General features: G+C 35.6%; 1 protein-coding gene across 4 annotated transcripts in view; it reads right to left on the bottom strand.

Annotated features, from left to right (window-relative positions):
• Window positions 1–5,548: 5,548 nt before the first annotated feature.
• Window positions 5,549–20,796, bottom strand: part of CadN2 (Cadherin-N2) — a 135,225-nt gene continuing 119,977 nt past the window's right edge. For 2 of the 4 annotated variants that reach the window (XM_036374491.2, XM_014247809.3), the window contains exons 10-13: window positions 20,193–20,434; window positions 7,522–7,743; window positions 7,097–7,267; window positions 5,549–6,949 (exon numbers count right to left, since the gene is read on the bottom strand). In XM_036374491.2, the coding sequence (XP_036230384.2) occupies window positions 6,639–6,949; window positions 7,097–7,267; window positions 7,522–7,743; window positions 20,193–20,434 (946 nt within the window). In that variant the 3' untranslated portion in view covers window positions 5,549–6,638. Of the gene's footprint in view, window positions 6,950–7,045; window positions 7,268–7,521; window positions 7,744–20,192; window positions 20,435–20,796 lie in introns of all 4 variants that reach the window. The other 2 variants (XM_036374480.2, XM_036374486.2) reach the window with 1 other exon arrangement.

The following is a 20,796-nucleotide window of genomic DNA, read 5'->3' on the forward strand; positions in this document are numbered from 1 at the left end:
CGACATCGAGAACACGGCGGAAGCGTCTCGACTTAGGAAAATAATGGCACAATCGGTGCATAATATCGGATATCTTCAGAAGCCAGACCGAAGTTGGACGGTATCCAGTGAAGAGTCCTTGGGGCTACTAATATATACCCACTTCCCAGGCAGCTCTGAAAGCCATACTGCAGAAAATACTCAAGACAGTGGAGCAGAAGTGAGCCCCACTCTCATAAACATAGTGTCAGAAAGCAACGTACGCGGGGCAATAAACAGCTTGAAGCCTTTCAAGTCACCGGGATCAGACGGTATATTCCCGGCTCAATTGCAGCAGTCGCACAACTACATAATGAATTGGCATATTGCCATTCTTAAGGGGGCGCTGCAATTAAACTACATCCCTTCGCTTTGGAGGGAGGTCAAGGTAATATACATACCAAAGGCAGGCAAAAGCTCGCATACAAGTCCAAAGGACTTCAGGCCAATTAGCCTCTCCTCTTTCCTTTTAAAAATCCTGGAAAGACTAACAGAATTACATATAAGAAATAAACTGAAACCAGAAAAGTTGGCTGGTTCGCAGCATGCGTATTCTAAAGGAAAATCCACAGAAACAGCACTAAGCACTGTGGTGGCGGAGATTGAAAAATCTCTGGAAGTCAAAGAATACACTCTATTTGCCTTCTTAGACATAGAAGGGGCCTTCAATAATATCCAGCCTAGGGCCATACTGAGTGCGCTTAAGGATCTGGACATCTCTGAACCTCTCAGGAAATTAATTGAACAGATGCTCACGAGCACGTCAATAACTTCAACGATGGGAGCGTCAACGATGTGCAGATCTGTCGAAAGAGGTACACCTCAAGGAGGCGTGTTATCCGCACTTCTCTGGGTCCTGACAATGAATAAGTTGCTGATGGATCTAGAAAAGAAGGGGGTATATGTTGTGGCCTACGCTGACGATGTGGCAGTATCGGTCAGAGGCAAATTTCCGAATACTCTCGCAGACCTTATGCAAACGATATTGGACGATATAAATCGCTGGGCAGTATCGTGCGGATTAAATTTAAATGCTGGTAAGACAGAGCTCGTATTGTTCACCAGAAAACATAATGCTCCAGAAGTTACGGCGCCAATAATAAATGGTTGCAGACTAACAATTGGAGATAAGGCAAGCTACCTGGGACTAATCTTAGACAGGAAGCTTTCTTGGAAACAAAACTTGGATTCTAGGGTGAAGAAGGCAGCCACAGCACTCTACACCTGTAAAAGGATGGTGGGCCCCAAATGGGGACTTACACCTCGGGTAACTTATTGGCTCTATACAGCAGTTGTCAGACCAATCATGACATACGGTATATTGGTATGGTGGCCAATAATGGAAAAGAAATACGCGGTAAAGCGTATGGAAAGCATACAGAGAGCAGCCAGTATATGCATTAGTGGAGCTCTTAGAACAACGCCAAGCCAGGCTCTTAACGTCATTCTACATTTACTGCCAACAGACCTGTTTTGTAAACAAGTGACGGCAAAGTCAGCTCTTAGACTAAGGGAATCCTCCCAACTAGTCGCATGCAACAAGGGGCATTCAAGTATACTCAGTATATTCCCGTTCCTACCCAAAACCACGGATTTCCACAATCCAATAGAACGGATGCTAAATTCGGTACACAATATTGCCTTCCCCACAAGAGACGAGTGGAAAAGGGGCGAGGTGGACAGGAATACAGGAATTAGAATCTACTTGGATGGATCCAAACTGGATCATCGAGTGGGAGGTGGTGTCTTTTGCGCAACATTAAACACCAATATCGCCTTCCGTTTGCCAGATCACTGCAGTGTCTTCCAGGCGGAGATCACAGCAATTAAAGAAAGCCTAGTGGTATTGACAAAAAGTGTGCTCACAACAAGGAGCATATATATATACACGGATAGCCAAGCGGCCTTGAAATCACTCAAGTCTCCAATGGTCTCATCCAAGCTAGTGAAAGATTGTCTTGATCTATTAGAGGATCTGACATCCTACTTCACAATAAACCTGCAATGGGTTCCAGGACATAGCGATATTCCTGGTAACTGCGAAGCAGATGAACTAGCCAGAATAGGCACCACTTTGCAACTAACCCCTGAAAAAGAGGGTATCTTTATGCCTCTGGCAACTTGCAAACTTTTAATCAGCGAACATGCTATAAATATAGCTGAGTCTCGGTGGAGACAATCAATAACCTGCACAACCAGCAGACTAACGTGGCAGGAATGGAGCGTGAGTCGCACAAACCGACTACTAAAATTTAAAAGGAATGATATAAGAACTCTGATAGGAGTACTAACAGGTCACTGCCTAATTGGAAGACATGCAAGTAGGCTAGGTGTACCATACAACGACTATTGTAGAAGCTGTCAAGAAGTAGAGGAAGAGGAGACTGTAAAGCATCTTATATGCGAATGTAAAGCTCTATATAGGAAAAGAATCGCAACTATCGGTCGTGGATTCCTTGACGACGTATCAGAAGTTGTTAATATAAAATTATTTGTACTGATGAACTTCATCAGGAGCACAGGTTGGTTCAGAGAGGAGACGATAGAGTGAGGGAACATTAGTCCCGGAGGTATCACAATGGGCCTCCTATAGGCCTAGGTGCGTCATTGGACACCCACTCAACCTACCTACCCTACTCTCCAGCGAAACGAACAAACTATACTAGGTGCTCAAACAAACGGTCAGCACTTGTGGTGCAACCCTGCGCTAACATGTCTTCTGACGCTTTTTTTTTCTTTTCTATAAATTACTTCAATAATTTTTGATCTTAAATTTTAAAAATACCAACAAAAAAAAAATAAAATTTGTATTATCATTTATCATTTGAAATTCACAATAGTGAAATTGATATAAAATATGCAAAACAAAAGTTGGTAGCACTGAAGATAGCGGTTATACCACTTTAATACGGTATCCACATACTCTCTTGAACGCATTCAACTCGATTACTTGGTTGTTGCTTTGTCATGAAATTCTTTTGACAAGAGAGCAGAAGCGAGCAGAGAAATGGCGAATTGAAGACATCTTATAATTGAAGCACTTATTTCTCGAAAATTCTCTCCGTATAACGAAAGCTCTTTATAACATAAAAGAGTATCCGGTTCCTTGAATTTCGATTTAAACACTATAGTTTTTCATTAAGAAACCATGGGATACCGGACTATTTCGTTTTCCAAAATGATCAAAATTAAATGAGAAAATATATGAAAAGCAATAAATATCTCTTCTTCCAATAGTTGTATTTTCATTTGTTAGTTCAGAAATTTCAAAACAACCCTAGTATTTATCATGTTCGTTTGTATTTGTGTTGTTGTATGCCGTCAATCAGAATTAATTATCGTATGAATAGAACTGTATTTTATAAGCAAATGTCTATTAGCAAATATTTGTTAATACGGTCAAATGATTTCACTATTTTTACCGTTGTTTGTTTTTTTATCTTTTTTTTCTTTGTTTTTGATGCGGCGGTTTATTCGGTGTTAATTTAACTTCCACAACATTGATAAACAAACCAATTCCGCATGTCGATTAAACAATGGATATCTGTGATTTTAAATCAATTGATTTGCTGCTAATTTTTTGAGATAAAAACTAAATATTTGAAATTAATTAAATACATTATTAACATATGTTTATTCATGTATTAGAAGTGGCACAAATAAGCAAAGCCCATTATGCCACAATTGACCCATTAAGCTATTGAACCATTGTTTGGGTATACATAGATGTCACTATCACACCCGCTGCCTCAAAATGTATAAACTTTTTTCTAGGACGTACACATTATCCCTACAACGACTTTAAAAAAACAAACATGTCTGCACTCTAGGTACATACTAATATCCCAAAACTAAACGACTCCGGTTTCACAATTATAAAACACGGGTGCGAAAACCAGTCATCCATAAGAAAAGGTACTTATTTGTACCGAAAGAATCAAGTGCTGATATGGTTAAGGTGACCAACAAGTGAACACCTGGCCATCCAGTTGTCGATGAGTATATATTAAGTAGGATGCAAAAGTTTTCTCTTCAGTAAATAGCTCGATTAATTATAATAACGGTTTCTCTAACAATTTTTAAAATATTGCACCTAATGGTGCAGAGCACTAAGAAAGTAAACCAAACTCCAAACTGGGAAACATTTTGAGCGGGGTATCACACTGATTGGTGAATTATTAGGTGAATGGCTTATTCTACTTTTCATTATTTAAGTTGATAATACTGAATGCAATTATTAGGTATTTTTATTTATATTGAACCAATATTGATCCATCTTCAGAGAAGTGAACATCGTTGTCGCCTTGGTGCTTACTAATGGATGACTAGGCCTTGCGTAAGCTTATCTAGAGTGGCGTCCATCCGGTAAGATTAAACAAATTCTTCATGAAAATTTTGAAAATTTCATTGGTAGGATTATTCACTTTCTTCATGACTGTCCCGCCTTTGAGAGAATAAAACTAAAATACCTAGGAACCCTTACTGTGTAGATACAAGAGATTCAACTACAGAATTAACCGTCCAATAGGCTGAAGTGCAAATTGGGCACAGGTTTGCAAGCTTAACGAACATTGCATGAATGGTATCAGATTATTTAAGTATCAGAGTGATTAAGTATTCTGAATTGTGTCATATCTTAACAATTAAAGAAAATTCAAACATGAAAAAACGTTAACTTTGGCTGCACTGCATCATAAAAAAATATAAAGAGATCTTTATCTTGAATTTGGTCGATCAATCGCTAATCTAAAACTAGGGTAACAAATTATATATTCAAGTAATGGGTAATAAAAGTAGGCAAAGAAATCGAAAAAGAAAACAGCCTTACATCATATTTCGAAGGCAGATCTGGTTAATCTATCTGAAGCTATATGTTTACCACTTAGTAAGTTAAACTAAAGTTAAAAAAGAGTTATGTGCAAGAAGTAAATATTTTACTCTTAAAGCGGAATTTTTATAGAACAGTAAACAGAGCACTGAAATTCTTTTCTTACTTTTGTAGTTTTTCTTTCTGTTGCCTTTACTGTAATTTTCCTTTTACGCGCCGGCAGTTTCCGTTCTCACCCAGTCGACACTGGCTCGTGCCTTTTCACGTTTGAGTGACATTTTATGTGACATTCAACTGGCAGCACACTGGGCGATTGGCTGATTAGTTGGAACTGTGTTGTGATGGTGCTTACGGTGCTCGCCTCAAAGGATCATTAAGCGCAAGAAAAGGCTTTAGGCATGAATGCAAAAAAGGCAGCAAGTAGCACACAAAATAGCAGGCAACAACTGGAACTAATTTCTGATTACGTGCTGATGTGATGGCTTTGGCTAACATCTTTTTCTTTTTGCATTTTAGTGCTTTTGGTTTTTTGTACTGTTATGTGCTTTGCAATGCTTACCTGTTTTTGCGCTTCACGGCGCTTAAATGCGTCTATGTGACATTAAACGAAATTAAATGCAAATGTTGTTTTTGTTTCTTTTTTGCTTGTTTATATTTTTGAATTACCATTTTATCGTTATTATTAAAAAATCAATATCCTTATTGCTAACTAACAATTCAATAACTAAATTTAGTTTTGTTTTCATTAATTCCATTTTGATTTCACTGTTACATATTGTATTATATATAAGTAAATATTTTTAATAAATTAATGTTTATGCTTGTTCTAATAAATGCAGAAATATTTCGTTTTCATTTTTTAGATATTAACTATAATTATTTTATTATATGTCACCATAGTGTAATATCTATTATTTATTATTTTTATTCTCTTAATTATTTCTCACTAAATTATTTATTTAAACTGTTTGATTTGATTTTTATTTCTGTAGGTATCATATAACTACTTGCTTAGCATAAAATTAAGTTAAATTTGATTTAACTATACTAATAGTCGTTCGCACTATGCTACCACCCCTACACACGCTTAATTTTATTTGTAATTTATTGAAATTTAAAATTACATCAATTCTTACCATTTTTTGTTAATATTAGTTTAACATTTTATTCTTATTAGTCGTTCGGTTTTCATTCAAAATATTTACAAACTATTTTACAATTGAGTTGGCGACTTTCACATTTTCCTTTGTATACATGGATACGTATGTATGTTTATGACGGTACATAATTAACTTCGATTTATCGTTTTTAACTAGTATCCTCTGTCGTTCTTCACATAAAGCGTGTTATTTAAAGTCAAGCAAATACAAAGTTACCTTAAATGCTTGTGAAGCGCACAGTCGTCTGCCAACAGAAGCATTTTCCTTACAAATGTGTTTTAAATTCCTTACAAATATTTTTTTTAACAGCATTCTCTTTCAGTTGCTTTGCTTGATTGCTTCTTTGATTTTATGCTGAGATAATGAGCACAAGCCCAAAACTTCACTCACATGTTGACAAACGATGAAGTTGTATACATTTCCTTTGCTTTGACCTTAATTACCCCATTCGGTTCACGAACGAGCACATACTCGCATATTACCGTAAGGAGCATCTAGCAGAAGAGATCTACGTTGAGTTGAGTGCCTTTAAATCGAGTGATATTTTCAATGTAGGCTTGTATGGCTCATAGTTGATGTGATTTTTACGAACGCACCTCTCGTGTTCTTTGGATCTGTTGCAGAACCTTATTTTATAACGCCACGTTACCCTCCTCCTCATCCTCGTCCTCCTCATCTTCATCTTCTTCTTGAATTACCGCAGCTGTTGTTTTTGTTAACATGCCCGAATTGTTGCCCATACCCATCACCGTGGGTACGGCCAGCATATTAGCCGTCGTACTCCCCTTTATAGCCGCTGCAGCTGAAGTTATAGCCACTTCGTTTGTCGCCACTACCCGCGTCAGCTTCGTATGGTCGTGATGCACATACATTGCGGCGAGCGCATTGAATCGCGGCCCCCAGCCCGTCAAATAGTTGTAGTCTTGGTTCTCATCATCGGTGCCTGTAAGTAAATATGAATAAGTGGGTGGCGCGACAAAAAATATAAGTTTGTTGTTTTATTGCTTGTAATTGCAATAACAACATTAGCAAAAATTACAGTGCATGAATGAGGTGGTGGCGACGGTGGTCGGAGTGTGCCGGTACGCACCTGAGGCCAAGGAGCTCAGCGACTCGGCTATGCTACCGCTGCCCTCGAAGGTGAAGTTGCGCAAGTCGTCGAACGGTGGCGCATTCGGGTCCTTATCGAAGCGTTTCTTGCGTTCCTCCATCAGGAAACCAACATTCACTTCTTGGCCGGGCAGAAGTGTCATAACGGGATCTGTTAATTATAGACAGTAAGGGAATGGATTAGTACTGATCCAAAACTAAGTTATCTAATGGCAAATATTTTCGGAAACATAAACAAAAACACCTATGTATGTATATATTAGATTAACTTATCCTATCATTGCGTAATCTGATAATATTTTACGTGCTCTTATTTGAAATGCATTTGTGCCATGGTTGCATGTACATTTATTCATAACTACAATGATACAGTGTATTGAATTTCTTTCCAAAATCTCTACTCACATATTATTGGCATCTTGCAGGTGGCAATATCTGGTGGCATATTACCGCCGGCGCCGATGGGTATTTGCAGTGGTGTTATGTCGAACGCTGTCATATCGTCTTCGCCGCCACCTTCATCGTCATAACTGATAACAGTCTCACGTACGTCCTTTTCCGGACCGGCACGTTTCTTCTTCGTTGTCTTGCGTTTGCGGTTATATAGCACGAACAGCAGTGAAAGCACTGCAAAAAAAGGAAACAAAAAGCAGAGAAACATGTTCAGTGAGTGGAGTTTGCTCAACAATTCAAAAGTTTGTGTGTGCTACTGGGGTAAGTGCTTTTGTGAATTGGTTTAAAAGATTTAAGTAATTTGGAAATGTACGTTTCTATACTTTTTTGGTGAACTATTATTGCATATAAATACTCTAAACTGCAAACGTTTTGCGGATTCTCTATTCAAAAGAGAGAGGAGCCAATCGTTTATATGTAAGTGCAATGATGCCAAATGGCTAAATAAATACACATACCTACTCGTATGTAAATTGAGTTAGAATTTGTGGCAGAGGAAAATATTTGAACATTTTCTGTTCACATAATTTACTCAGTTTACTAGGGAACATTTTATCTGAGAAATTCTTTAAAATTTAAAACGAATAGAGAGTATTTTTGGAGGACAGAGGACATTAGTCAAGTTATCTTAACTATTATACTATTCTATTAATGAATAATTTATGTGACTTGCGAACAAGAAAAGTTTTCCTTGCCAAGTTAGCTTAATTAATCTTACGAATTTTACATGCTTTGAGTGCAATGAAAGCTCAAAACACTGTTTATCAGCAGCTGGCATCTGTAACATTCAAGCAAGCCGTGTGCATATTTCCATATATATAATATATAGATTCAGTCGAACTGCAGATTAAATTGTGCCTTTTAATATAGTTTTGAGTTTTAATAATATTTTTAATTTCTGTGGAGAAGGGTATAAAAGGATCTTTATCTTAATTTTGATCGGCCAGTTTGTATAGGAGCTATATGTTAAAGTGATCCGATTTCGGCAATTCGGACAAATGAGCAGCTTCTTACTGAGGGATTAGGTCGCTTATATACAGACAGAGGGACGGACATGGCTAAACAAACCCTGCTCGTCACGCTGACAGTTTATATACATCGGTATATAAAAGTACATATGTATGGTGCTTTATATTATAGCGCCTCCGACGGCCTTCCTTTAGGGTGTGACAAACATCGTGGTAAACTTAATATAGCCTGTTCAGGCTATAATAATCTAAACAGATATACATTGTACATCAAAATGATTTAAACCATGCATTCATTGGTTAATATTAAGTTAGTTAATATTAAGAGTTAAGTTATCCTACATTTTACTTTACTTTGTAATCTTGAGAGCTACACCACTGCTATCTTTCATACTTATACTAATAAAGCTATTATAAGCACTAACTTCGTATTAATTATCATCTTTATTGAGCGCCATCACTTTCATATAATAATTTCAGTTGGATATTGGTTATCACGTCGAACCGTTGTGAGAACAGATAAATCTTAACGAAATAAAAAGGTGTTTTTTAGACATGTGGTTTTTAAGAAGAAATAAAACGCAAATAATTTAATGTTATGGCCAAGAATTTAGCTTCAATATACAGATAAGGGTTCGCCATTATGTTTTAAAAATAAGCGTCAATCGTCTAGTTTCCTTCACAAAAAGTCATTAATCATGGCTTTATAACGTGCCCCATTGACTGTAACATTTTGAGGAAATAACGACTATCATCACTTTAAAAGCGACAATTTGGTTTATTAGCGTTGCCACTCAACCAAAAGTAAGATTCGCCGTTGAACACAATTTCCTTGTGAAAATTGGAATCGGTGGCCATCTCGTTTTGGCCCCATTCGCCGAATGTGCGACCCGCTTGATGATCGTGCGGCTTCAATTTATTATATAAACTTTTATCAATATATAATAGTTGTTTTCGTCATCCAATCTGATTTTTTATCACATAAGTATATTGCTCATAATAATATATATTAATAAAACAAGTGAACAAAATCTTAGAGTTCCTTCACAAAAAATTCCTATTGCACGCCTATGAACGTGTAAAATGAGTATAGAAAATTTCACGATTTTTCATTAAGTAGTTTAAGCGTGATGATTGGACGACAGGACAGATTTTAATTTTTATGCTCTTGCAACATGTTGCTACAGAGTATAATAGTTTTATTCACTTAGCGGTTGCTTATATCACCTAAATATAATCGAGATAGATATAGGGTTATAGGTTCAAGAACAGTATATACATATACATAGATACACGTTCCCTACTTTTTTAGAGAAAAACACAGAAAATTAAAATTTAATGTCTATAATCATACAAAGGAACACTCTTTGACATTTATTTTTTGAAGATTTTGTTGGTCGCGGCTACGTCTCAGGTGGTCCATCCATTGAATCCAGTTTTCGATGGCTCGTTTTAGCATTTCGACAGATAACTTTCGAATGACACGCATGATGTTTTACTTTAAGGGCATGTTGAATCGAAGCGGAATTGTCCGCATAGACTTTTGACTTTACATATCCCCACAAGAAAAAATTTAACGGTGCCATGGTGGCCAAGCGATTGGCACAAAATGTAAAATTATCTGCTCACGAAGTGTTCCTTAATAAAACCATTGATTGGTGTGATGTGTGGGAAGTGACGAGCTTCAATTTCATGCATCGAATATTTGGTTATCATGTCGCGATAACGGTCGCCATTGACGGTTACGTTCTCACCGGTCAAAAACCACACCAAACCGTTGTTTTTTAAGACCTCATCGCTGAGCAAAATTTGGCTCGAAAACGTCGGATTTTCTTGGATCCCATAGAGCGAAGACATGTCGCTTGCGAAGGTCAAGCGGCTTCAGTTCTTGCACAAGCTGTATTTTGTACGCTTTCCATTTCGTGTACACTCTCAGCTACGGCCGCTATATTTTCTTCACCGCGTGCTTGACGTGGTCTATTCGGTCGAATATTTTCCATGAATGAATGCTGGGTCTCAAAATGGGTGATGGTGTGGCGAATAGTACGCTCAGTAGGCCGATTATGTTGACCACAAGTTGAGCGAAGCGCGCGAAACACATTCTTTAGAGAAACGTGTCAAAAAAAGGTACATTTACTTGGATCGTGATATGATCAGGATGAGGAGAAGAGGTGAAATCCGGGCGACTGTCTGTCCGTCCGTCCGTCTGTCCATGCAAGCAATAACTTAAGGAAAAACTGAGATATCTTGATGAAACTTGGTATACATCTTCCCTGGTACCTCGGGAATGTAGGTATGTACAATAGATGAGCGGAATCGGTCTACTGCCACGCACACAAACGCCGCTAAACGTAAACCCTTGAAGTGCCATAACTAAGCCACACATTTAGATACAAAACTGTTATTTGGTACAGGCGATCGCAGTAGCAAAGGACGCCTGCGGGCTTAGAGTTTTTTGAATTGGGCGTGGTTCCAAGATATATCAATCAAACTTGCTAAAAAGAAGTAATTTTATCACCTTTTAAAACTCTGCGAAAACGGGTAAAATCCGAAAATAACCTCGCCAACTCACCGCTTAACTAAACTAAAAGTGCGTGAACTCACTTTATAAATGAGCCACAAGCATTATATTTCACAACCAGGATGATAAACAAGAGCTTATAGGATCTGGTGTGAAAATTAGACAATTAGCGTGGCACCGCCCACCTTTAGGTGATATTTTATATCTTAGGAAATACTCGGCCGTTTCAAATCCAATTGGTATATGAGGTTATCCAACCATTCATATTAGACACTGCAAAAAAGTGCGAAATCGCACGACAACCACGCCTAATTTCCATATAACAAATAGTGCCCTCAAGGTATTTCATCTTACGTCCAAAAATTGTCGAAATCGTACTATAACTTGTGCGAAAAATGGGTAAAATCAGGTCAGCACTTCCCTTAACCCCCATATACCTAACATAAATATTTTCGAACGTCCGGTTCACTTTATACCACACCTATCGGTCAATACGTAACAAATCTTAACGAAATTCTGAAAAAATCTCTTTCTAATAACAATGTATGCTCTTTCCTTAGTGCGATATAAAGTTTTGTCAAAACCTGTAGGTGTTACTGCGCCTTTGTTCCTTGCAAGCTGCAAGAGTATGAAACGTTCGGTTACACCCGAAGTTAGTCCTTCCTTAGTTGTTTTAGTTCAATTTGTTAGTCCTTTCTTAGTTGTTTTAGTTGTTTTAGTTCAAGTTGGCATATTCTATTCCATTTCTATTAAATGCTAAGAGAAAGACAAAATATTACTCGAAACTGAGGTTGCGTTCAAGGCTACACTTAACAATTTGAAGTAAGTAGCCACGGTAAGGGTGATGTTTAAAGTTGTATAAAGTTTTGAACAATAAAAGTGAGTGAGAATAAAAAACAGTTTTGCATTTCGGTCATTACAACAGTGCTTAGTGGTTAAAACCAGCAAAAGAGCTCATTGATTAATGGTTAAAAGCTCGAGAAAATATGCTGACAAATTTAAACGTTTGAAAACTCAGGAAAGTTTTTAACACTTGAGTCCCCTCGCAAGAGTAAATTGTTCTCTACAAAATAGTACTCAGTTCCTAGAAATTTTCAATCCGTTATAATTTAGCGTTACAGCTTACATACATCTTGTAATAACACTTGAAAAAAATTAAGTATATAATTTTTCGCCTGAATAATGACTATTTATTATTATGTTGTAACTGTGCTTCTCATGCTAAAGGAGTGTATTGACACTTTGCTCTGATATTTTGTGAAATAGTGGAAAAAGAGTAGTCGATATAGACATACTCCTCCATCTGTCTTTTCGTTTAATCAGTCTTCATGAAAACTAGAATATAAACACTGATCATGTACCGGACATACTGTTTGTATCGAATTATCGAAAACCATTATGCCATTATTTTGACAAGAGTACGAACTTTTTAATACAACTTTGGTAGTACAATTTGTCTGCTGCTTCAAAATAGGCTTAAATTCGACGATTTGTATGAAAATAGGAAAAATTCGTTTGAACTTATAAACTAGAGTGGTCTGACTTCAAAATAAATAGTTTCAATGCTAGTAGAGGCCTCTCATAGAAAAGAGAATTTTAAAATTATCTCGGAACTTCTGATTAAACTTAATATTCTCACAATTAAAACGTAGTAATATATCTGTCATCTTAGCTTTCTTCAAATCATGAATTTCTGACCATTGATTACTGTCTCCTGTACTAAACAAAATCATCTTCAACGCTAGTTTCTTGTTCTTTGTATTGTGCTTAAGTTATTGGGGATTCTCTAAATTTATAAAGACAGAAAACCATTGATTAGCAATCTACGTACTGGCATTGGCAGTCTATTGTGCAAAATTTTAGGATAAGGCTTTTGTTAGACCTTAATTTTCTGCATGCAATAAGTTGCCAAAAGTTGCTTCCACCATTTAAGCGTTTTGTTGCCACCTGCGTGTCGCAAAACTTTGTCTTCTCACAGTGTAATTATTATGTAAGTGGAGCTTTATTAAGAGGTAAGGGTGGTTATTTTTCCTGTAGTACTTGAAAGTGTTTATAAGGAGCTTACAAAATAAGTCAGGGACAGCAAAAATTGTGCAGCAGAGAAAGTGGCTAAATAGTAGAGGAAGGAAGTTGTTGGAGAAAATAAAAATGCTAGTATTCGTATGGAAGGATGCACGAAATGGAGTTGCTTCCTTTCACTTCTAAGCTTCTTCCGTTACCTAATACATACTCGTACATGTGTGCATACAAGCATATCTCAGTACTTATGTATACATGAAGCTGTGTGGCTTCAACACTTACTTGGTCAAAGTCAGAAACTTTGCCGTTTGTCATTTTCCAGATTGTCTGCTACAACTTGATTTTGTTGAAAGTAGCTAGATGCCCCTTTCTCCCTTTCTCTTCGAAATATCTTTGAAGGTAGCTTAAAGTTTCAAGTTGCATTTTTGCTTGAAGTAGCGGACTGGGCACCCAATGGTGATATAAAGTTTTGAAAGAAGGGGGCTTAGTTCGGTCAGTTTGCGACGGCAGCAAATAAACAAAATGTGACAAAGATAATTTAATTTGCGAATTTGCTTAAAACATTTTCTACCACAAAATGAATAGTTTGAAAACAAATTATTAGTAACACTTGTAGCATAAAAACTGGAGATTAAAACAATATAATGTTGCCACCACAAAATCTGGACCAAAGATACAGTTATCGACTGTACTGTTGGAGAAATCTACTACTTACTAGCATATCTTTTGACTTTATTGTCGATAGTCAGCCGATCCTAGTCCCAATCGCCCTAATCAATAAACTTTTTTATTAGCAAACTCAGTAAGCATCATTTACGTATCCAGACATATAAGTACACATAGAAGGTAACAAAAATACTTTTAGGAGAGGGGAATTAAGTATAATTACAGATGTCATTGCTGGGCACTTTTCTCGAAGGCCTCACCTTCAAACAATTGGTGGATGATGAAACAATAAGACAAGACCAGCCTTCAGACAGACAGTTGAGGCAACAAATCTGATTCCATTCAAGTATCTCAAAATTCTAGTTCTTCTAATTCTACCTTCCCTTTCAACCAACCACACAAAATATATATTACTAGAATTGCCGAAATGAGTATATGTATATACAAAAATTAAATTCGAGTTAATGGGATGATTCGTTTCATAGTTCTCAAATCACGACTACAACCACGCCTATTTTTCATACATGATAATTTAAAATTCCATCCGATTCTTTCAACGATTTAATTAAAATAAAACGTTTCACTAATGCTGCCCTTAAGGCAATCGATCTCACGTCGAAAATTGTCAAATTCTATTTTTCAATTTGGTATTTGAGATTAAATGGGTTTTTTTTTAATTTTGCAGTCCGGTATTTTTGTTAAGAAATGTTCCAAATGTCCAATTACTGATACAAAATTTGCAATAATTGAATCAGCTATTATTACCGCCATCGGATACTTATAGACGTACTATTTTATTGCATGTAATCAGCATTAATGCTGATGAATTCTTATAATTATTCTTGCATTTTTTCCTAGAGCAGTTGGCTTTGCTTCACTCTAGTTTTATTTGCGTTCAATTTAAAGCTTATTTGTTGTAGTTACTTGTCATCATTTCCTTAATGCAATTGAAATTAAGTCTTGTACCTTCTGAAATCACTTTGGGCAGTTATGCACAACTATGGCTTATATATTCTTAACGTGGTAATACAACCTCATTTTGTTGCTTGTCTGTTTAATTAGCTTCATTAAACGCGAATGGTGTTTAGTGTTGTTTGCAGATTTCGCTCTCTTCGTGTATCTGGTTAACTTATTTTATGAATTTATATATTTTCTGAATGTTTACGCTTTACGTGCCGAAAAAGTCTAGTCTGGTTTTTTTCTATATTTTCTATTTTACTTTTCTATCTTTTATGTCAAAAGACGCCTTATTTCTAAGTGGCACAGTGTTATATCGATATAAAAATATGTATTAACTTGTATACCCTGAACAGGGTATGCTAAGTTTGCGACGATATTTACAACATCTAAAAGGAAACGTAAGAGATTCTATAAAATATATATCTAAATGTTTAGCATGATCATATCTGTCTTTATATATGTGAACACTCAGTTTTTGAGAAAGTGTTGCTAAAGTAAACCGAGATCATTTTTAACTTTGCTAGCATATGGTTTGTTTTAACAGGCGGTTTTGCTCTTTTGTGCTTTACATAAGTTATTGTTGTTTTATTTTTTCCAGAGTAAGCATACATTTACTGGCAAAGCAAATTTATTATTTTTATCTAAATCAATTCTCAATTAGCGCTATTCTGCAATAGTATTCCGTAAATGGATTGAACAGATGGTACATACTTTTTTTTAGTACTCTCATAAATACTTGTATGTAAATACCACTAAATTAAAAATTTTGGATTAGTTATATATTATATTTTATTAAATTTATTAAAGAAAATGTCTTTATTCCTTTCAATAATTTTATTTTCATTTCATCCCACTGTTTCTTATGGTCTTTTAGTGACTTGAATTCAGATTACTTTGGCGGAGTCACATTATTTGTTGTCATTTGTTGGCACCACCCCCATTCTTTGTCATTTTATTCCGTGTCACTTTTTAGTCATCCCCAGATAAAAGTTACAATTTTTCTTTTCCTTACCACTTCTTTCGTACCACTATTTACTGCATTGCCATAGATTCTGTAATAGTAGCAACAAAGGCATGAAGCCATGGGCGGCATATAGTGAAACCATCAAATAATTTGTGTTGGTCATTTTTAAACTTTTTTTTAACATTTAATTTTATAAACACAAACTCCTGCAATTTTTTAGTACAAACTGCGTTATTGCTTATATTAGCTTAAGCACAATTTTCACTCACTTCAACCGTGGCACGCACGTAGAAATTCGCTAATGACTTTTGCTCTTCATATTGGGGACACACAATACACTTTATTTGTCAATCTTCCTTCGTGACTAATGCGACATATTTTGATTAAACTAAACCCTGTGGTTTGCCTGTAATTTTTCGGGTTGGCAATTAAAAATACCACCAAGTGTAATTAGCTTAAAACTTTGGAGAATTATTGTATTACCGGCGGTGCACGAGTCCGTGGTGCAAGTCGGGGCACAGAGAGATGCGGTTATGATGTTTATATGTACGTAGCTGTTCAAGTGTTGATTTAAGGTTAAATTTAAAAAATTGAGTTAATTAAAATATTTATAATCATTAGGAACATTTTCGTTTGATAACTAAGCCATCAAAATGTAATCGTTAAATATGTACATTTAATAACATCAATGTAATTATATGGACTTGTTAGTATCTAATGAAAATAAATTATAGATTAAATTAAACGAGTAACTAATTCTGTAATACAATCAACAACATATCTGAAAAATTATATATGTAATCACACATTTTTTACTAATCAAAATATGGCTATCGTTAATGCAAAAACGCACACAAAGTTGTGTATGTTTAATAAATCCGCCAAAAGGCAGGCAAAATCGTTTTAAACACCACAGTGTTGCTAGCCACTATGTGCATGTGTATATGTATATTTGTTGTCAGCAGCTATTAGTTTAAATAGATTGTCGAATTTTAGTGAAACAAGAAAAATCGTTTACTTCGGTTGCACTGAAATCGGAATACCCTTCACAAATACAAAATTGAAATGTTGAAAATTTATAACTCCAAAATTTTTCTTATTGAGTGAAAATAAAACAAAAACGTGTCCAATATTTTGCCTCAAAGAAAACAAAAACAAAGGTTTCGCACGAGAAAAAATTTTGTATGTAAATTGTAGATGAAATGACCCTTAAATTTTCTAGGGTGTCCAACGTTTCTCTGTTGTTCGAGTTAGTTGAGCTAAATTGAGAGTTGCCACATGTACTAGACATTATACATAATAGTAAGTTGTGTTTAGATATATTCGTTATTAATTGAGTCAGTATTTCTATAGCAAAGTAGAATGAGGTGAAAGTATTCAAAAAGCAATTCTATTGGAAGTGGCATGGTTTGGTCCGGTTAATGCCATTTGTATATTGTGATAATGAGATGTCGTGGAATAATTATGTATTCAATTTGGTTAAATTTACTTACATTAAACTTCAATAGGTCAGTGTATCCTTACACCAATTACCTCCGAGACAAATTTATGTGTAGTTATACAACGTGTATCATGGTAACTTAACTGGAGTAAGCATTAAAACACAAAATACAGTGGCTGAGGGAACAAATTCTAATGTGCGATTGTATAAAAAGTTTTCATAATGATCGCCTAGCGCACATAAACCAGTTGAATTATGCACAAGTTGGTGAAGTCGACCGAAATTAATATGGGACATACTCAATGTCAGATTCGTATTTTACTTTAAACATATTTTAAAAGCGGAAAAGTTTTATCTGGTGATAATAATTTTTAATAATAGAGGATAACTGCCTACTTTATGAGAAAAAATATTGAATCTCTAACGAGTACAATGATATATATTTTTTTTTTTTTAATAATAATAACCCAACGATTACTCTCCTCCCGCCCAGCCGACGCGAGGAGCGCAATCCGCATGCGCTCGGAATTAGCCGAGTCAGAAAAGGCAAGAGAGTTTTATAAGTGTTGAGATCTAAAACTGCTCAGATAAGTCAAATGTGCTGGAATGAGAATTAAAATCATGACATATACGGCGGAATGGCTCGTTTTGTTCAAAATTTGATCTACAGGATTTTAACAGTAAAGGTCTAAACTACCTCGAAAGGCTAACCGGGATATTAAATTTAATTTCAGACAGGAGAAAAGAACTGCAAACTGTTCCATTCAAGATTTTCACTAAGAATATTATGCCAAGCATTTCCCTACGACTAGAAAGTGTAGGTAGATTAATAAGTTTTAAACGACTAGTGCATGAAGGTAGACTTACCCTAGAATCCCATCGAAAATGCGCTAAGGCGAAAAGTAAATATTGTTTTTGAACCGACTCTAACTTGTCAGAATGGATTTGGTAGTTAGGGTTCCATACAACAGAGCCATATTCCAATATAGGTCTAACCAAAGTTGCATAAAGTGTTTTAGTAACACAAATACATTTATTCAGATTCAACGGCAAATCCTTTCTATCACACCATGCAACCAAATTGTTTAAGTCTGTTTGCAACAGACACCTTTCCTGATTTGAAGTGTATGATTTAAAAAGCTTTACGTCGTCAGCATATAATAAAATTTTTGATAATTCTATTACGGAAGAGATATCGTTAATAAATAACAAGAACAGAATCGGGCCAAGGTGACCTTGCGGAACACCTGAAGTAACATTAATTGTATCTGAAGGTGTATCCTCAAATATCACACGCTGTGTTCTATTATAAAAGTAGGAAGCTACCCATTGAAGAAATCTTGGCTGAAAGCCCAGCAGATCAAGATTATGTATGAGAATCGAGAGGTTTACTTTATCGAAAGTTTTGCTAAAGTCTGTGTATATAACATCCGTATGCTTATGTTCCCTAAAACCCAATAATACATGGTTTAGAAATTTAAGCAAGTTTGTTATAGTCGAGTTCCTTTTACGACATCCATGCTGAGATGAGGAAATTAACGGACAAATCGAAAAGGTTATATGGTCAGTGATGATAGCTTCAAAAAGTTTAGGTTTAACTGATAGTTTTGCGATACCTCTATAGTTTTCAATGTTGGATCTAAATCCACTTTTATGCAAAGGAATTATAAATGACTGTTTCCATATTGAAGGAAATATACCGTGTTTAAGAGAGGAATTAAATATCCTTGTCAAAGGCAAGTAAATATACTATTTTTTAGGAAGCATGAGGGATCATGTCTGGGCCGTAACTAAAAGATGGTTTTAACTTATTTAAATTAAGTAGGACGTCTTCTTCAGAAATAATTTGAGCGTTAATTAAGGTATTCGAACACAGCACGTGCTGATAAGAAAGTTTTGGAAGAATTATTACAGTAGTTTGACTTGAAAAATTCTGCAAACATATTGGATATAATATCATTGTCACTTGAAATGATAGATTTGTATTTCATCGCGGACGGAAATTTGGAAATCCTGCGTTTGGAGTTGACGAAATCATAAAATGATTTTGGATTACTTCCAATATTCTTTTTACGTTATTTAAGTAGTTGTTGTAACATTTTTTGTTTAGGTCAAAATATTGTCGACGCAATACGGAATATTTAGAATAGTCGACAAGTGAACCGGTTTTTTTAAAATGTTTAAAGGCTCGATTTTTTCTGTTTTTCAATTTATGTAACTCTTTCGACGACCACGGACTTCTACTTTTACTTTTATTAACAATTACTATTGGAAAATACTTTTCAAATAATTTCGTAATAATGTTATTAAAATGAGAGACACTCAATTCAATATCACCATTATAATTAGGCCATGATATTGTAGAAAGTTCTGTATTTAACTTTTTAAAATTAGCTTTTGCAAAGTTGAACCGAGTACGGAAGCACAAAGTGTGATAATTATTATCGCGTACACTTCTCATGATTTCGACAGATATTTCCAAAGCAGGATGATACGAACAGGATGAATAACGGAACACTTTGAAGACGTACCAACGTATACTAAATCTAAGCATTTACCAAATTTATTCGGAATCAAATTAATTTGGTTCAGACCCAACTCGGACATTTTTTCGAAAAACTCATGAAAACATGACCGATTGCAAATCGGTACGATATAGCCATTGAAAACTTTCCACGAAGCACACGGTAAATTGAAATCTCCTAACACGATTATTGAATCTGCATTATTTGCCATCGAAGTAGCACTATTTATTAAAGAAGCATGCTGCATGTATACAGATAAGTCCGAATGGGGTGGTATATAAGACAGGGTTAAATAAATAAAGCAACTATTAACATAGACTCTAATACATTTAAATTCAAATAAGTCGGTCCCTGGAACAAGAATATTTTCAGATGGGATAGAGAAATGCACGGCAAATAGAACACCTCCACCGATTCTGTTCAGTCGATCACATCTAAATATTTGAAATTCGCTATTTAAAATCTCATTATCACAAATGTGAGTTTTTAAAATTGGAACTGCTAATTTAGTATTTTTGTCAATTATTTATTTAAATTTGTTAATTGAAAATCTACTCACTTAATATAATAACGAGACATATGAAGATCGCTCCCAGCGCACCCATGCTCAGCTTGAGACGTTGACTTTCTTGCATCAACTCACAGTTTTCGCCCCAATATCCTTCGGCACAGATACAGCGATAACGGAGGCGGGGTTCGAGATTTATACATGTTGCGCCATTCAGACAAGGCAAGTCGAGACATTCGTTTCGGTCGACGCAGCCTTTCGTGTCCGCGGACATGATGCGTCCTTCACTGCAGCTATATATTGAAAATAAAATCGGAAAGTATTGCACGTTAAATTTCAGTTATAAGGTTAATCCAGGATCTAAAAAAATCAGAACAGTAAGAAAGAACCAGTGCTTAGCTCGATTAGAGAAAGCCGGTGTAACTTGAAAAAGCATTGTAACTGCCTGCATAAATTGTTGTTCGCTCTAATTTCTGGTGGGAATACATTGCTTGAATTATTGCTGTCCAATATTTTTTGAGAATCTTCAATTTAATATGTAAGGTAAAAGCGTATTTACTGTAATTTTTTCTTTAAACAAAATTATCAGATTTGCTTGCCATTTGAGTAAGGTCCAAGTGATTGTGTAGTCAAATTTACATTTAATGCCTCATTA

Source organism: Bactrocera oleae, chromosome 3 (genome assembly GCF_042242935.1).
Source record: "Bactrocera oleae isolate idBacOlea1 chromosome 3, idBacOlea1, whole genome shotgun sequence".
Taxonomy (NCBI): domain Eukaryota; kingdom Metazoa; phylum Arthropoda; class Insecta; order Diptera; family Tephritidae; genus Bactrocera; species Bactrocera oleae.